The sequence below is a fragment of the Python bivittatus genome, unplaced genomic scaffold (assembly GCF_059951505.1).
Source record: "Python bivittatus isolate LINGU-HERP-01145 unplaced genomic scaffold, Pbiv_v1 ctg000580_np1212, whole genome shotgun sequence".
NCBI lineage: Eukaryota > Metazoa > Chordata > Lepidosauria > Squamata > Pythonidae > Python > Python bivittatus.
Window position 1 is genome coordinate 21,298,806 of NW_028277087.1, and position 19,398 is coordinate 21,318,203.

The following is a 19,398-nucleotide window of genomic DNA, read 5'->3' on the forward strand; positions in this document are numbered from 1 at the left end:
GACAAGCACTACATTCACATTGGAACTTAAATTTCAACTTGTACTAAAGCATAGTACAGCCCTAATACTTCCCATCCACACTGGATTTCTTCAATGTGTGAATGCTGTAAAGCAGAGAAACTATTTACTTATTCCTGTGGCTTTATTCATGTGTAATCTCTTGAAATCTATAGGAAGCCTTCTATCTGTAGCCTTCTGTCTTCCATCATTTGCACATAGAGGCAAAACTCCAGAGGAACAAACCCTTTTCTTCTCATGGAAAGCAGTTACTATTCTTAATTTCCAAAAAATGATTTAACTCAGATGTATGCATATGTTTTGGTCATAAAGCCAACTGGGCAGTTTTGATGCCAAAAGAAGAGATTGAGAGAGGCAGTGAGAAAGTCTGAAGTGGTAAAATATTTTGCATTTTTTGCCAGACATTTACTTTAGAGCCTAGTTTACATACTTTTAAAACAGCTTCCCCAATCTGGCATCCTCCAGATGTTTTGGGAATATAACTCCCTAGACTCCCAGTCAACAAACCTTCAGTCCCAACACATCTGGGGGGACCCAGATTGGGGAAGGCTGCTTTACAACATTAGCTAGCAACTTCCTTCAACTGATTAAGAAGGAACCTCTCATGTTGTGTATGCACAAATATGCAGATCAATGAAGTATGGCACATTCCATTTTTCACTTTGCAGAGCAGATTTATGTCCTGGCCTTGAGAATGCCATATAATCACAGTGGATGGGCTCAGTTTTAGAGCCCTGTACTACCAAATTGCTTTATCAATAGGCAAACTCTAAAAAGGGGGGACTTTGCTATAAGTGCTATTGGTAACAAATATGGCCAAATTTAAGGAGAAAAAACACATTTGAGTGTACAACAAAATAGAAAGAGGAAATAAGTCTGAAGCTAAAAGGGAATTGAGAGCTCTGGTGGGAATCCAAGAATATGGTCATTCCCACAAATACTGTGTGTACTCAGAGATCTTAATATGTCATCACATCTGCCATGGAAAACTAAAATTAAAACTGTGAAGCTATGAACAAAGCAGCTGGAAGTGAAGTTTCTGCTCTGCTCAAGGGGCAACAGCTGTATTTTGTGAGCAAGTAACCTGACACAGTTCATGGTCAGTATAATTCAGAAATAATTGCACATTAATAAGCTAGGTTCTCCTTCCTCCCTACTGGTTTCATGCCCCTGCAATTGCCACTCAAATTAGCAAGCAATCATTTTGCAATTCACATTATGCAATATTTTCCTTTGGGAGAAAACAATATAGTTTAAAGATGAGGGTAAATCAGATATGTCGCAAAATGACACTATTATTCCACTCTACGAAGGGATTCTAAATTGTATGCCTGCAAGTATGACTTGGGTGTCGTAGGGGGTTATTTACTTTCCTTTGTAAGACTGGATTCATCAGGTTGCAACATAGGGGATGGTAACCAATGACCTGCAGGCCATATGGATCACCAGCCTCTTTTATGCAGCCCCAGAACTCTTGCACATTCACTCACACACTCACACCCATAGATAGCAGGGCTTTCAAAATTAGGAAGCAAAATGTCAGAATTCAGCAATTCTTCCTTCTTTTATTAACAGAAATAAAAAGCAAAATCAGTGTGCAGCCTTGCCTAAACCTTCCCCTGAAAGATGAGCTAATACTACATATGGCCGTAGAAACTTAGTTTTGGATGTTAAAGTCCATTGTAATAATGTGGTTTTGGATTAATCTCTCTTTCAAAGGTCCTGCCTGAATTGGGAAGAAAGTTATTCTCAGCTACACAGTAAGAGAATTCCAGATTGTCTGAAAACACATTTCTCTGATCACAGGTGGGATAATTACCCAAGAACAAGTAGCTTGAACCTAGTGAAATAGAAATTCCTGACTACTAAGAAGCATTGTTTCTGATGAATGGGTTTACGTTTTTTTGTTTCTTTTCAATTAATGGTTAAAAAATTATTGAATTCTTGATAAAGTAAATAACCAGAGAAACAAAAACTCTTCATTCAATATTTGAAGTGAGACTTTGCTATTCCTAGAGAGTAAAGGAGGAATAAGAAATCTGCCATGAACTCCTATGGAAAAAAAATTCTGCCATCTAGCAAAATGGGTACAGAGAACTGCAATGAACAGAATCCTAACCTGTTCTTCTCAGGTCAAAAATCCATGCACACACAAAAACCATTTGTTTGTGAGAGACACATCAGAAAAGCCTATATGTTTCTGAAAGTTCCATTCAAAAAGTGGTAATTTCTCCAGCTACAAAGAGGGGGATTTTATGTTCCCTGGCTGGGAAATTTACATAAAAAAGATTTCTCAGTGAATCCTCATTAATAATTAAATGCATTTTGGAAAACTGTATAAAAATTCCTTATATATGAGGAAATACATGATGAGAAATGAAAATGGCTGCATTGGCACTATAAGCATTTATATTGAGGTCTGTATTAGAGAGGCCTTTAGTATAATCCAGCAAAGCTTTTCTTATGGTTTTATGCTCTTATATTTATACTGTTGTTAGTCGTTACTTCTCTTTTGTCATGAAGGAGGAAAGGAGAATTCTTTAGTTAGATCAAAGTTGACCGAGGTGTATCTCTATCCTTTAGTCCTGATGGTTTGGGAAATTCTTTTAGAAAATTCTTCCAGCCTAATCCAGACCCAAGACACCAAAATGCTTACATCAAAACTGACTTTTAACAGGTTTATGGATTGAGCTGATAAAGAATCATTGATTTTTTTACATACTGTTCTGTTTTCAAAGGAGAGACTCCCTTTTAAAACAAATGCCTGAAAAAAATTCCATAATCTGGTTTAATGAAATGCTATCCTAAACACCCAACTCTAACGTATTAAGTGTGAACACTCTCTTATACAAACATGCATGCAGATAGCTAATGTGGGAGTTGTCCTACTGATTGTGTTCGTATGAAGAAGTTTTCTGGCAGGTGCTGGCTCTGTGAATCAATTCACTGTGCAGACATCAGCTGAAGTAAGTCTATTTTTTGACTCAAATGGTAAACTGGGGAATTGTCTAAGTGAACATACTTTTTTCTTTTACTTTTATGTTGCTTAATAAAAGAAGAACAAAAGAAGTTCTCTTATCTCATACCACACCTAAAACAAACATTTCCACGTTTAAAAACTAAGCATCCCAGAGCAAAATTTAGGGCCTTACCAGATGTGGTATGAAAAGCAAACTGAGGAACTCCCCTGTCCCACCAATCAAATGAAAGCTTTGCTGGTTATTTTCCATTGTAGTTTCTCATCCTGTGATGATATCAGAAGCTTTAGGAGTAAACTGCTACCTCATGCAATGGAAAATGCCCAGTGAAGTCAACAACTGGTCCGAAGGGGATTCAGTGAACATCCATGGAGGGTTTAAAACTGCATCTGAAAATGCCTTTAGATTAGAGAAAAAGCACCATACTGGAATAGCTTCTAAAAGCCGTAAAGATTTCCATCTATGATAGCCAACGGCTTACTCTGCCATGGAATTTTGAGAGTTGTACGCCCAACACACTGACATTACCAGATTGGAGAAGGCCACTGCATGGAGGTTAAGCTTTAGATGCATCTTAATTTGTTCCCCCAATTTTATATCTTTCTGCATCCAAATAAGAAATCTCAATCCTTGCTTTCTAATCACAGTGTAGCTGAAATAGGGTAACAGGTACATAATTCCAAAGGAAGTTTCACCTGGAATGGACAAGAAGAAACAATTAAAAGGTCAAAGTCATGTAATGTCAATGACATATTAAGTTCATATTATACTACTTGAAGTTTGGTTCTTAACTCCAGAATTGTTGAACATAAACAATAGCTGATAAAATGTCACATATTTGCTTACTCAGTGAGGGCAGCTGAACATTTTCTTCATACCCATAACTGTAGTTTAACAAGGAAATTAGAACAGCCATTCAGCATTCCCAGGAGAAAAAGGAGAAAAAGCAGAGATATACAGTACAATTGTGGCCAACTGATGAGCAGATAAATTCACAGTGAAGTTGGAGGAAGGGCAATCTGTCTGAGTAGTAACATTTTTAAGAGTTCAGTAGAAGTGTCTTTAAATAGAAATGATGACAACTATTCTTAATTTGTCCCAGATGCTGCCAATCACTTTCACAGAGGTCAATCCAGGGGTAGCTTAATATAATATAGATCTCACCAAGAATTCTTTTATGTGTGGGTGCTCCTGAGAGAAGGGTGACGATGATGTCCAGATGGATCTTTTGGAGCAGGAAGCTTGTGAACTGCAGTCTGCAGTGAGACCTCTAGTGTTTTTCTTCTTCCACATCCTGGCAGAGTTCCTGTAAAGTATAAACACACACAGAGCTTCTATTGTTTGCAGCCCTTCACGAGCCCCACTGATCCTAATATGGAATTCAGCAGGAAACCCATGATTTCCTGACATGTAGCAAACTGGAGAAAATAAAGAGATTGCATGAAATAAAAAGAACAAGAGACCGAGTCCCTCCATCAAATTGTTCCAGTTTCCACTTTCTCTTTGGAAATGCAATGGAAAATGGAATGGATTTAGCACGAATCCCTGATTTTTCAGGCCAGACCGGAGCAGAGAAACAGACATTCAGCTCCTCAGATTGCTGCTATTTTTAAGCCGTGTGAAATACCACAATCCCTGTATCCAAGATGAAGATTTCCTGACTTGAACTAACGACACGCGTGTCGATTGTCTATTTATTCCCTCACATGGTTCTCTGAGGCTTGAAAAGATCAAGTGTGCAAAATGAAGTTATGATTTCATGTTTGTCTACCATGCAGCAACAACAATAGCAACGAAAAAACTCATCGAAGAAGAAACCTGCCATCAACAACTGCAATCCTCCTTTGGGCTCTGTGTTCTTTTGTGTGTGATTGCAAAAGCTGGAAGGAAAAAAGAAAAGCAGGAACAACCAGGATGAGTGGCAAAGAGGAAGAGCCCAGCTATTCGGATGGTAGCGTAAAGAAGATGCTCAAGTGTGTCGTGGTTGGTGATGGAGCTGTTGGCAAGACCTGTCTGCTGATGAGTTATGCCAACGATGCATTTCCAGAAGAATATGTACCAACAGTGTTTGACCACTATGCAGGTAAGAAAAACTCACCCTACTTTCTTATAAATATGTAACAGAAGTGTACAAATGCTAACCTGTTTCCTCCCCCAGGTACACACATTTATATACATTCAGAGACCCTATCAAAACTAAGTATGCCTTACACAGTGATAGTAGACTGAGGAGCTTGAATTCCTGAGGGGCATAACTGTGAAGCCTCCCCTCTGAAAAGAAGTCTTATGTGTAATAAATTAGCAGACCAAGGCTTTACGACCCCATGAAATACTGATTTGAAGACAGGTAAAGATAAAATTTGGAAGGGGAGACAATTCTAAAATACCACCATTCTTATCTAATGGTAATGGCTGGCTCTAAAATTCTACATTAGTGATAACTATTTTTTTCCTCTTCTACCATCTGAAGAGGTGACCCCAGCCTAGGGTTGTCTAAGACATGAAGAAGTCCAGCCTAGCTCCAGAGGATGGTTGCCATGGTGATGGAAAGTCTCTCTCTCCCCCCACACTCCCCACCTTCCCCACCAGACTAATTAGTGTTCTGTTTGGTCTAAAAGTCCATTTGTCTCTTGCCTGGTTCAGAGCCAGTATGCCAGTCCTACACCAATGCCCTCCCAATAAGACGAGCTGTCTTCAGACATCATGCAATGATTTTATTTATTTACTTATTTATATTTCCAATCCACCTGGTATCAGGGGTCCTGGCATATCACAAAGCTGTTATTAAAAAACAGTACCAACAGAGTGTGTATGTGTACCTGTGTGTCTGTGCACACACACATATATATGTCACAAATCCAAATGTATCTCAGAGACAGTTTTGCCACCTCTTTGAGAACTAGATTTAAAGGAAGCATGGCTATTTGTTTCATCCAAAATTAAGATTAAAGATGTGGTGTCATTTTGCATAATCTTTGCATATACTTATTAATGAGTATGCATAGAAAAATAGATCTTGCTGCTAGGACTGAAACAGAAATACAACCTATTTCTTCATAGGAGGGAAATCTACAACTGTGATTGCCTGTTGCTCAGTCTGGTATTTTCCTTGTTCATGCTTTAAACAACCCTTGAAACAAAGGAAGGCTTCGGGGTATTGTCCCCTGTAAGGCTGGAAACTCATCCACCCTACTGGGGAGCTATATTCTATTCCAAAGCTCAAATTGTATATTAATCAGAATCAATTACTTATAACCTAACTGGAATGCTCCTGATTCCAATCCACTATAAAACATTAAAAAAAACCCATTACCCAAGGAGTAGCCAAGGTATCTTGGACTTCCCCTGAAAACTTAGTTCAGAGAAAAGATCTGATTTTCAGCATATGAATCATTTTCCACAAGGATAGAGAAAGAATTATTTAATAAAGAGTGGGTTGGTGAGTGGGCATTAGAGATTTCAGAGGTTGCTGGGAACTAAAGTGCTGGCCAGTTTTGAATTAAATCTGATTTGAAGGGTAAATTCACTGACCTTGATTTTTTTGTCTGGGCTGTATTTTTAATAGGTGGGCAGTTGTTTTGAGAGATAAAGGAATAAAACTAGGGTAGGAAATTGAAGATTTTCCTGAAATTATTGAACTGCAGTTTTCTAGATGGGACTTAGATGAATTGTCAGAACTGTTATTATTTGTAAGCCATGGTTTTATGGCTAAATGTATTGTGCAAACCAAGCCAATTAGAGCTTATTCAATAAACCATGGTTAATCAAACCATAGCCTATCACAATATGTGACTTTAGTCAAGCTCTTTTAGCCTAATCTACTTCCAAGGATTGTTGGGAGAATACAGAGAATTCAGGAACAAAGAAGGAATACTGCTCTGAGCTTTTTGAGGGAAGAATGGAATAGAAAGGTCATTATAAATTAGCAGTTGTGATTAGAAATTAGATTTGCTTAAATGGATAAATAATTTTGCAGCTGCTCACATAAACAATTTACATAGATAAATATAACCAAAAATAATCTCATTACTATCATTAAATTTAAGAGAGCAATCTAAACAAATTGTGCAGTCCTACAACTCAGATTAAGCAATATAAAATCTTTTCACAAATAAAACTCAGCACCTCATGTCAATTAGAAACAAGAGTCAAGTAGAAAGTTTTCTTAAATACAAACCAGTATTGTACCAGTATTTCACTTAGGGTGGAGCTACCACTGAACCTTTTGCTCTCTCCAAAAAGGATCAAAAACAGCACAACTTTCTAAAACCAGCAAAAAAGAGTTGTGGCCTCTTCATGGAAGTTCTTTTACAAATGTCCCTGTGAAATAAGCAGGTGCCTCAAAGAATTGCCATTATCACAAAGGAAAAGGTAACTTGTACCTGTAAAAGCCAATTTTATAATGCCACCAAGGGATAATGATGATAAATGGGAACTTGGCCAACCATACATTTGGGAGCATTATTAATTGTGCTTCTTTCAGCCATGCTAAAAATTACAGATTAGCAGATCCTTCTTGGTTCATTCCACTCTAGGTTCACAAGCATTACCATCTTTTGCATTCCATAGTCCAGAAAGAGTGACACAATTACATTGTCCAGTTCCCAACTTGATTTCTGAATTCACAATATAGTTTACAAGAATGATTTCTCTGGTGGAAACTGCATATCTCACAGAAGTACTATCATCAGTAAAACTTTGCACTTTGGGGGCAATATCATGGAACTTGTTGCCTGCTGATATAGTTATACCAATTAAAACCTATCCCTAGTGGGGATACATCTATTCTGTAGCTTTGACATATTTATTTTTTTAAACTTACTATTCCCTTATATCAAGATCAGTGCAAAGCCTATTTTTCCACCACAACAACCCCATGAGGTGGGCTAATCTGAGAGAGAGTGACTGGCCCAAAGTCTCCCATCTTCCATGGCTGAGACTAGAATTGATTGATTGATTGATTGAATTTATATGGCTGCCCATCTCACACAAGGTGACTCTGGAAGGCATACAAAAAAACCAATAATTAAAACATATTATAAAACCACTTAAAACACTTAAATAATTAAACATAAATAAAAACAAGGTTGCAAGAGGTTTAAAATCAGAATGTTATACCTGGTATATGCATGGGCTCCCTGCTGCCAGGGGATCCCCAAGCCTGATGAAAAAAAGGTGTTTTGAGGGCTGTCCGGAAGGCCATAAAGGTTGGGGTCAACCTCACCTCAGGAGGGATGATGTTACAGAGGGCGGGGACCATGGCAGGAAAGGCTCATCTCCTAGGTCCCATCAGATGAAACTGCCCATGCCAGATCTGATGGGATGGGTAGATGTAATCTGGGAAAGGTGGTCCCTCAGATAACCTGGCCCCATGTCATGTAGGGGTTTAAAGGTCAAAAACAGCATCTTGAATTGCACCCAGAAGCAAACCAGCAACCAGTGCAGCTCACAGAGCAGAAGTGTAATATGTGTCCTCCTAGGGACACACATAACTGCCCGTGCCGCTGCATTTTGCACCAGCTGAAGCTTCCAGATATTCTTCAAGGGCAGCCCGACGTAGAGTGTGTTACAGTAATTCATTCAGGAGGTGACCACGAGTGTGAGAATCTAAGCCTTCACACTCTCAGTCCAATACTTTAACCACTACTCCACACTGGTTCTCATAATGAAGCATAAGTATTGTTACTATAGTATTAGGGCTATGCAAGCTTCAAAACTAATTTGAAAGAAGTGTTTAGGATCTCACATGAGCACACTATCTTTTCTATTATTCATTAAGCAGGCTGACATTGTCTTGCCTTAATAGTAGCATAAAGAGGCACTATGCATGTGCCACATAAGAGAGATTCAAAATGCTTCTTCTGAATTATTTTCAAAGTCTATACATCCGAAAGTGGCATGGTCCCAAGAATGCATATGACACTGTATAGACTGCATAAGGAAAATTTTAAAAAACTCTCTGACTTTGAGGACCTTACAATATTTGCTGACCATGTGGAACAGTGATGAGGAAGAATTAAAGTTAAGAATTGAGGATTCAGATGCATGCAGATAAAGCTTCATGTACCCTGAATGGCTAACAGGTAGGACAAAGGATTAAGGGTTTAAGACGTCCTCAGATTGGTGCCCTCCAAAAATACTGGAATTTAATTCCAAGGGTGTTGGCCATATTGGCTGGGAAATTTGAGAGTTGTAATCGTGGCGCAGCGGCTTAATGACGCTGAAAGTTGCCAGCCAGAAATGGTCGACGCTTCAGCGGTTCGAGTCCAGCCTTCACGTTAAACAGGGTGAGCTCCTATTTCCTCCCCAGTTCCTGTCAACCCAACAGGTCGAAAACTCACGTGAGTAGATAAATGGGTACTCTCACTCCGGTGGGAGGAAAAATGCTGGCAGCGCCTTGCAAAAAGGAGTTGGGAGCAGTTGCCAGTAAGCGCGAAAAACCACGCGCGCCCGAAAAGGGCACGAAGCAACGGAAACCCCACCTCCTGCGCTCGCCAGCTGGGCTCTGCTCTAGGAAGGAGGCTCTGGCAAACCACTTCCGAAAAACAATTGCCTTGAAAACTGCAAGGACTCGTCCAAGCAGTCACTGCAGGGTCAGCAATGACTGAGCGCAGACCAAAAAAAAAAAAAATCTCAACACCTCTGAAAAGCATCAGATTGGAGAAGGCCAAGTTAAGCCAAGCTGGTGCTGGAGTTGTAATTAACACAGAGTTTATCAGAAGATGAATGGACACCAATAAACATGGCTGGGGAACTAGGAAGAGTCTAGGCCAAATTAGATGTTTGGGGCAATGTTATCTATATCAGTCACATTTTTGTATTATTCACATGGAAAGTAGAAAAGGGAGGTCAACACCCAAGCAGAGAATGTGTGATGGGGAGCAGAAACCATTCCCCATTCAATCAGACTGCACTGCACTCCATAGTTTTTATGGAGTCTCCTCATTGTCCATCATCTGCAGCCTGGTTCTAAAACTGGAAGGGATTCAGCTGGGGCAAAAATAAATTAAAAACTACAGAGCTCAGTGAAGTAAAATAGCAGATTTTGTTCTTTGCTCCTATTCTATATACGCACAGGGTGGGCATATACCAAAAATATACATATTGTGCAGCATCATTGCATATATAAGTTAAACTATATTAAGGTTGGAACTTAAGATAGATGACAACTATGATAGAAAGTTATATGGAGTGAGCCTCAGTCCACAGCATTCACAGCTTCTACCATAGACTGAAAACACTCCAGCTAGCTTCCCTATTCTACTGCCTTCAGATTGAACTACTATAAATTGACAGGAATGAATAGGCATTGTAGTCCAAAACATCTGGAGAGCACCAGATTGAGGAAAATGTGTGTATTATTTCTCTGTAGCATGGAAGAGAGAACCTTGCTATTGTATTATAAAAACTGAAAATAGTGGATTCCTGGGTTTGATATGGAAGCACCTGAGGCAGGTTTTCCATGTTGGTTTCCATTTATGGTGGGAAATAATTGCAGGTATGGTGTTGTGAACTATAAATCCCATTGAAATCACTAGAGCTCTTCTCATATGACCATCTTAGAGCATGAATCTCATAGGAAAAATCTTAGCAGTTTTGGTTTCCAGCTGTAGTGCAGTTCTGTGTATTCACCAATATGAGTCAGCATCTGGCATGTTACTGTAGATTTAGAGCCAATATGTGCAACATTCTGCACGTAAGCTTCTCACAAGATTAACCATGGGAATAAGCTTCAACTTTCCATGCCCTTTTGCCCATTACAGGCAAAATGAGACAATGTCAAACATGTTGCATGTATTCTTATGTATACATTTCATGTGTGCATTTGAGTACCCAAAAGATCAGTCCTGGTCTGGGTACACTCAAACATTTTATTCATAAGTTGGATAAGGAGATATAGCAAGATATCAAATCTGTAGGTAACAAAATAATAGGTGGCAGAGTTAATATCCTAGAAGGCAGAAATAGAATTCAAAGTGATCTTAATTGAGTAGGGAAACAGGCAAAATAATAGAAAGAAATTCAACACAGACAAATGTGAAGTTCTTCATTTAGAAACAAAGTTCAAATGCGCAATTATAGGACAGAAATAGGTGGTTTGGCTGTTGTATTTGTGAAAAAGAGCTTGTAATAATAATCATTTACAGATTGAATATGAGTCAATTGTGTAATGCTTTAATATACTTTTACTTTACCTCATGCTTGTCAGATCCTATCTCAAATATTGTATCCAGCCCTGGACACCAAACTTGAAAAGGATTCAGATAAAAAACAGTTTCATAAAAAGGTAATAAAGACACTAAAAACTATGAAGAGAGACTGAAAGAATTGGAAATAGTTAGCCTTAAAGATAACAAGATTGTGGGAGGTACAATAGCATTTTCCAAATGCCTGAAACAATGACACACAGAAGGTCAAGACTTTTTTCCTATTATTCCAGAGTGTAAGACATGCAATAAAAGATTTAATGTACAGAAATGCAAATGCAAATTGTGGGAGCAGGTTCTGCATTTTTCATTCAAATAAATTATTCTTTACACTCTGGAAAAAAGAATCTAATTCTTCAAGTTTGCAGCTGAAACAAGCTAGGTGTAAAGCTGCTTAACCATCCTCCTATGATCATGCAAGACACGTTTTTAATTTAAAAAGTGATGAAAAACAGATCAATTCATTTTTTAAAGAAGTACTGAAAATCTTGAAGAAAACTGAAGAAGAGAGTCAGGCTGAATCTGTATTTGGGTCACTGATAAGTACATCTGTTCTTTCAGTTGCAAAGATAGGTTTATACTATCCAGTACATGAATTTAGTGTCGGGGAAAGGAGATGAGATAGTTTAAGCATCCATTCCATCTGGAATGAAAGATTAGCAGGATGGGAAAAGTTAACAATAATTAGTGTAGAGGGGCTAAAGAAATTACTATTGTACTGCCAGGGTACCACAGAAGAATCGTTGTGAGATCATTTAATCTGGGGTGTCCTCCAAACTCAGCTATTCAAAAGATGGAAAGATCATGTTTTTGATTTACGTCTCTGACAATCCAATGAAATAGTCATGGAACAAGCTCTCAGAATGATAGATTTATCTTACTTGGAAAGCAGCAGCTGGATCACAAGGCTAGAGAATCTATAGATATTAATAAAGCCTTAGAAATGTTTGTCCTTTAAGGAATGTAATAAAAATATCACCAAAAAAATTATTTTGACACTGAAATTGCCCTTGCTACTTATGTGGGTGTTTTTAAAAGCATGCAAGTCTCCATAGGGGGACGCGGTGGCGCAGCAGCTTAATGACGCTGAAAGTTGCCGGCCAGAAATGGTCGACGCTTCAGTGGTTCGAGTCCAGCCTTCACGTTAAACAGGGTGAGCTCCTGTTTCCTCCCCAGTTCCTGTCAACCCAACAGTTCGAAAACTCACGTGAGTAGATAAATGGGTACTCTCACTCCGGTGGGAGGAAAAATGCTGGCGGCGCCTTGCAAAAAGGGAGTTGGGAGCAGTTGCCGGTAAGTGCGAAAAACCGCGCGCGCCCAAAAAGGATGCGAAGCAACGGAAACCCACCTCCTGCGCTCGCCAGCTGGGCTCTCCTCTAGGAAGGAGGCTCTGGCAAACCACTTCCGAAAAACAATTGCCTTGAAAACTGCAAGGACTCATCTAAAGCAGTCACCGTAGAGTTGGTAACGACTGAGCGCGGACAAAAAAAAAAAAGTCTCCATAGGATCTCCCAGCAGTGGAAATCAGTAGGAGGCAAAGAGGGGTTACATTTTGGGAACAATCTCCAGGTTTCCAGAATTGGGAGCAACATTTTCATTAACAATCAATACATTTGAGGAACAAATGATACAGTACACGCAAGACATATCAGAGACTACTAAAAACAAATTTTATTTATTTATATTTCAAATTTGTCACCGCCCATCTCACCATAGAGTGACTCTGGGTGGTTTACAGTAAAAACAGAATAAACATTAATTAAAATAGATAAATATTAATTAATTAAAATATGATAAAAACAAACTTCCTATATGATACTTCCAAGAGGCTGATGTTAATTAGGTGTTAATAAACTCAGGGAGTGTCGTCAAGGTGCCAGCCATCCCCAGGGTCGATTGCATCTTTCCTCGCCCCACGCAAGTTGGCAGAGCCAAGTCTTCAATTCCCTCTGAAAAATTGGGAGGGTAGGGGCCCACCTCACCTCTGGGGGGAGAATATTCCGTAGGGCAGGGGCAATGGCACAGAAGACTCTCCTCCTAAGACATGCAAGTCGACATTCTTTCACCGACGCAATCTGCAACATGCTTCCTCTGCCAGATCGGGTGGGACTGGTCGATGTAATGGGGGTGAGGTGGTCTCTCAGGTAATCTGGACTCATGCCATGTAGGGCTTTAAAGGTGATAACCAACACCTTGAATTAGACCCGAAAACAAACTGGAACCCAATGCAGCTCCCGCAGCAAATTATTTCTATGTAAGACCCTGTGAAAGAAGAAAATTGAGAGGAGAACAAACAGCAGGTAGGCAAAGGAGTTACTTTCTGGATAGCAATTCCTGTATTCCAAACAACCCCTCAATCTCCCCCTTCCCCTTGGGATTCCATGCAGGGCAGAGAACAATTGGAAAGAGATGATGGGCAATTAGCTAGGGCTTCTTCCCTTTATTCATAGGTCATCCCTAGTAGTTCAAAACTCCATAAGCCTTTTTGATTTGTTTGCTCATATAAAATTTACATGAGGATTATTACCTTATCCCCTTTTTTAAAAAAAAAATGTTCATCTTGCAAACTGACAGCCCATCTGAATGCTGAACAAGTCAAAAATATGCTAGATAAGGATGAAGTTTTCACATGTGCATCAACCATAGATTTTTTTATATCACTTGTTATCAATTCAATCATAAAACGTTTATGACAACAATTCACATAATTACACATTCTGTTGGGCATTATTGAGTGATAATTCACAAAATGATGAGATATTGAGTGAGGCAAGCAGATGGGTTTTTGCTCTGGGTCATCCTGAGGAAGCAGACCTTTGTAAGACTACTTTCTGCAAGCCTCACTAACAGGAATAGCCCCTTCACAACAGCAGGCTTCATTTGATGTTCTCAAGCTATCCATGACTTCCAAACATTTTCTTAGCAGTCTGGGCATTTTTCCATTTATTTCAACCCATTCATCTTCATTATTAAAATGCTCATTTGAAAAATTAGCCATTCATTATAACCATATTGAGTACAGCATTCCCCAATCTCCCCCAGATGTACAGTATTTGATTTTAAGCCCCATCATTTCCAGTCCTAGCTGAGAAAGATAAGAATTGCAACCCAACACAAGTGGAGGGCATGAAGAAGTAAAATAACGGATATTAAGAAGTTAAAAGATACTAGCATATTTCAATGCCATATACCATGGTATCCTTCTGGATCATCTGCAGGGCTTGGGGATTGAATTACAGTGGTTTGTCTCCTTCCTTGGTAGTTGGTTCTAATCAGTGATTTGGGGGGGTGGGGTAGAGAACAGCCAAGCAATCTCTCCTTTGTGAGGTACTATAGGATTCTGTCTTGTCTTTCCTTCTTTTAAGCATCTACATGAAGCCACTGGGAGAGGTCATCTGGTGGTTTGGAGTTTAGTATCATCAATATGCTGATGATATCCTACTGTATGTTGTTAACCTGGTCTGCACTGGAGATGATGTCAATATCTTGACCCAGTGTCTGGAGGCAGCAAGGGTCTGGATGGGATGAGGTAGGCTGAAGGTCAACACTGCTGTTTGTCCATTGTCTGTTGTATCTCTTGATGGGGCTGCCCTGCTTCTGAAGGAGCAGGTTATCAATTCAGTAGTCCTCCTGGATTCACAGCTTTTGCTGGATGGGTAGATAAAGGTTATGGCCAAGGAGGCCTTTGCCCAATTTCAGCTGGTGTGCCACTTGCAACCTTAGCTGGAACAGGAGTATCTCACAACAATGACTCATGCCCTCATCACCACTTGTCTAAAGTACCACAATGTCTACATGAGTCTGCCTCTGAAGATCACTCAAGCTTCTTTAGTCCAGAATGTAGGAGCCAACTTGTTGGCAGGTATGCACCAATATGAGCATGTAACACTCTGCACTGGCAGTCTATTGGCTTCCATGTGCTATTCAAAGTGTTTTGACCTTGAAAGCCCTACATGGCTTGAAATTGAGGTACCTCCAGGACCCATCTCCTCCGTGTTGTTTCAATAGCCCATTATGAAGTTCCTGGGAGAATCTGTTAGTAATGCCCTGCTTTCATAAGGGGGAGGGATGACCTCAAGCAACCTTATTAGGGGCTGCTTAAATTTCATGGGTAAAAGTGCACCAAATTGTTCAGAGAAACAATTTCCTATAATTTAGGAAAACATTACAATATTAATAACTGAATTGTTTAAAAGAGCTTTTGATGTTTGAATGCAATCATATATTTATTCATTTATTGTTGTTTTTGTTAGTTTTAGTTTAAAATGTTTGATATTTCCTGTGATTTTAAGTTTTGACTATCTTTTTTTTATTTAACCATGGATGTTTTATTGCAAATTTTTGATCTGACTGTTTGTGGTGGGCTAAAATAAATAAATAAACAGGGATTGAGGAAGGGGCTATTTACACAATTACTGAATATGGTGTAGCTGTGAGAAAAATCCAGGAAATAACTGCTTTGGGAAATACTGGTGCAATCAGTTAAGTCTGAGCCAGAGTATAACATTTGGAAACTTATTTCAAAAAATAAGTCACCATAGTTAGACTGTTGATTTCTTCTCTGTCTGGCAACCTGTCATTGAAATAGTGCACTCAGACATCACACTTACAAATGATGACTATTCAAATATGTTGAATGAGCCTTTAATAGTGTTCTACCGCCACTTCTCCTAATAGGCTAAGCACCTGAAACACCAGTTATTTTAGGAAGTTAACATCACTAAACAAAATAATCTTGTACAGTAAACTCTAAACCAGATCTTTAAAGTCCTGGCAAATGTTTCATCATAATTAAGGCTGGCAAGACAGATGCAGAAATAAAGAAGGTGGATAATTTCCATAATGCATTTCTCTGGAAAATGCTATTAACCTCCTAAGAATACTGGAGTGATAAGATTTATGATGCCCAAGAATTAATTCATCAAGAAGAAAAAGAAACATCTTCCTGCTTGCAGTACATACCTTCAGGAGACTCTAAGGACATCACTAGTTATCCATTACTGTGTAGTTTGTTGTGTTAAGGTGCAGAAAGATTAAGGCTGAAACCCTATCATTTATGGGATGGCATGGATAGATTGATGAAATGGCATATTTGGTCTCTTGCCCAGTGGCACTGCTAATCAATAGGGGCATGGCAGAATAAAGGATGAGCAAGATCCTAAATGGCTCATTTCAAGCAGATGTTCTTGCTCGGGTATAGCAGCATCAACGTAAAACTCTAGAGATGTTAGGACTGTTAAGTTCCAGAATTCTTAGCCAGTTAAGACTCATTGTGGCTGGAGATTCTGAATGTTGCAATTTCAATACCTCTATAAAACCCCACCTTGTGGAATTAAAGTATGGGAGGACTTTGATGCAGAACCAACAGCAAGTAGGAGCTGAGCTTGAACGTTATTTTTAGTTCTGCATGCTTTAAAATAATTCTGAAAAAGTGCTTTGGACCTCACCCAAGTGCAAGCATAGCACTGTTTTGCTAGTCATTAAAAGTAGCCCATTTTTTTTCAGGCCGCAGCACAAGTCTGAACATAAGATGCAGCTGCTGTATGGAGTTATCTCTTCACACATGTGAACAACTCTCTAAATTTTATCCTCCACCTATAAGGACAATTCCCAGAATTCTCAATAATGGTTGTGCAGATTCAGCAACGGTCATTCTGGGAGCTGAAGTCCCTGCATAAGAGAACATAGAGTGGAGAAGTCTGTTTTAAGTGCACTGGGCAAAAGAACTGCTGAATCAGGTGCAAAGTCCATTTAGACCAGACTCTTGCTTCCCACAGTAGCTAACCTGGTAACTGCTGGAGCATACAAGCTGAATCTGAAAGTTACAGCCAACCCCCTGCCTCACAATTACTTATTTAGAGGAAGGCTATCTTCAAGCACAGATGCTGGTGTAATTACCAAGATTTTTTTTTTAAAAAAAACAGTGGTAAGATTCCTTGCCTCTGAATTTTTGTCCCCAAAAGTGTTTTCCGAGGGACAGATATGATTCCAATGAATCTAGTTCTATGGAAGGTCATCATTCTTAGTAGGCAGGGTGATGTAGCTGGCTCAGGTAAGACACTGAAGACATAGAATATAATGAGATGATGGAAGCCAGACCTGTGTGCCAAAGGTGCGTTGTGTGCTTCTTAAGTAAGTCGGCTGCGGAGTGGAGGGTGCTGTCCTGTCTCCAGTCTTAAAGGAGGATTCAGCTGTTGTCAATGGAATGGGAGAGGCACCATCTTGTCCTTCCCCACAAGAAGCAAGATAACCCTGGGTAACCCTGATCCTTGATTCTGCTTCAACAAGACAATATAGAGACTACATACCGTTGTCCCTTTCATAAGTAAAGGGTGGAAAGGTAACTGCCCATGGCAACAGTATGGAGATAGGAAAGGGTAATTACATGGCTCAGGCCTGCAGTGGGCAAAGCATTTTTCACCAACCATGCATCACCCATTGCCTGGTGGAGGTGCTTTCATTAGAGAGCTGAATGATCGTGTTATGGCTAAGCTTTGTCTAGCCTGCTTCAGTATGGCACTTACTCAGACAGAGCTGAATGCGGGTACAAAAGGCCAACACTCAGACTGTACAGAGTTGGGGGGAGGGAAAGAGAAAAGGGTTTCCTTACATAGAAGATCAGTCTATGCCCATATTCCCAAATGTGTAGCTGTGCAAAGGAACACAGTACAATTTTTCAAATCAACTTAAATGGGTAGGTGGGCGGATTAAATAGATTTTCAATAGTATATATTCTTGGCAGCTTCCTCCCCTCCCCCCACCCCTTCCCATATTGTGTCTTGGTATTATTTATTATACTGTTGAAGGGGCTTGTTTAGGCGCAAGAAAAACTGCTGCTTTGAACTGCTTTAGGGTTTTTAGGGCAATAGAGAGCCGTATTCTTCACAGGTGAAGCCTGAAGGTAGCATTTGTTGACACTCTTCAAAGGAAACCAGTGAAACTTTTCGGGGAACTCCACTGGGAGTTCTTCCTTCCCACTGAACAAAGAATGAAATGCCAATAGTCTTGCAAAGATGCTTCAGTGATTTCACGGGGCTTGTGCAATCTGAAAGCCATTGTGATCATCAATGTGGATTTAAGGAAACCTGTGGAGCTAAGGAATTTATTTAGGAAGCTGCCTTCTAACCTCTAATCCAGTTTTGTCTCCTCTGTTTTACTCTAGTGCAATGTTTCTCAGTCTTGACAACTTTAAAATGCATGGACTTCAACTCCCAGAATTCCCCATGCTGGCTGGGGAATTCTGGGAGTTGAAGTACACACATCTTAAAGTTGTGATTAAAGTGATTAAACCTGGAGGTTTTCTCATGTATAGTGTTTACTATGAAATAAAGTATATCATTTTTGCTTACACCAGCCATTCCCATGCTGGGGCCCTCCAGAAGCATTGAGACTTCAGTGTCACCACTGCCAATAGTTCTGCTGGCTGGACATTCTAAAAGCTATAATACCAAATAAGTGGAGGAAACCAAGATAGAAAAGTCTGGCTTCTGCAATAAAATGGACTGTTCATTTAGGGTTATGAGAAACTGCACACAAAACCTGCATTCATTAAGAAAAATTGCTTGCAAATAATATTCCAAAAAACTGCATACAGAAATGCATGCAATATTTGTTTGTTTGTTTGTTTGTTTGAAAGATTTGGATGCCAACCATCTTAAAACACAGCTCTGGGTGGCCATACATATAGTAGGGAAAATGTGTGGATTTTTATGGAGATTCCTCCTTCCTACTCAGGAATTTATGGAGAAAAAGGAAAGTAAAAATTTCTGCAGCAGAAAATAGGCAAATTGTAGAAAACAAAATGGAGAGATTCATTCAGCCCTGACATTTAGGCACTGGAATTCTAAGGTCACCCCTATAGTGGCTCAGGAAACAACTGTCGAACTATACTATAATGCATTGGTGTTATTTTTCACCCACATATAGGTATTTGTGTACACTTTTCTGTACTGCATACAATTTTGTCCATAATTTTAAAGCTGTATTACAAAATTCAAAAAAGTGTAGATCGCAGAAGAAAGCTGCATTACGGTTCAAAGTGTGGATTGGGATAAATTTGCATTAACTGTACTTTTGTCTGTACCTCTGCATCCCTACACATAAGTGCCTTTGAATTAAGCCCTTGCCAATCTCCACTGACTGTCAACTAAGATGAAATCTGATCATAAAGGACAGTCACATGGTAATCCAATGAA

The 19,398-nt window shown here is 39.5% G+C and overlaps 1 protein-coding gene across 3 annotated transcripts in view; it reads left to right on the forward strand.

Moving 5' to 3' along the window:
• Positions 1-4,427: 4,427 nt before the first annotated feature.
• The window catches only part of RHOJ (ras homolog family member J), a 60,756-nt gene continuing 45,785 nt past the window's right edge, over positions 4,428-19,398 (forward strand). For 2 of the 3 annotated variants that reach the window (XR_015797665.1, XM_088149740.1), the window contains exons 1-2: positions 4,940-5,079; positions 11,206-11,283. Coding sequence is in view for 2 of the 3 variants with exons in the window: in XM_088149740.1 (XP_088005866.1) it covers positions 5,023-5,079; positions 11,206-11,283 (135 nt within the window). In the remaining variant the exon portion in view is untranslated. Of the gene's footprint in view, positions 5,080-11,205; positions 11,284-19,398 lie in introns of all 3 variants that reach the window. The other variant, XM_007436037.4, reaches the window with a different exon arrangement.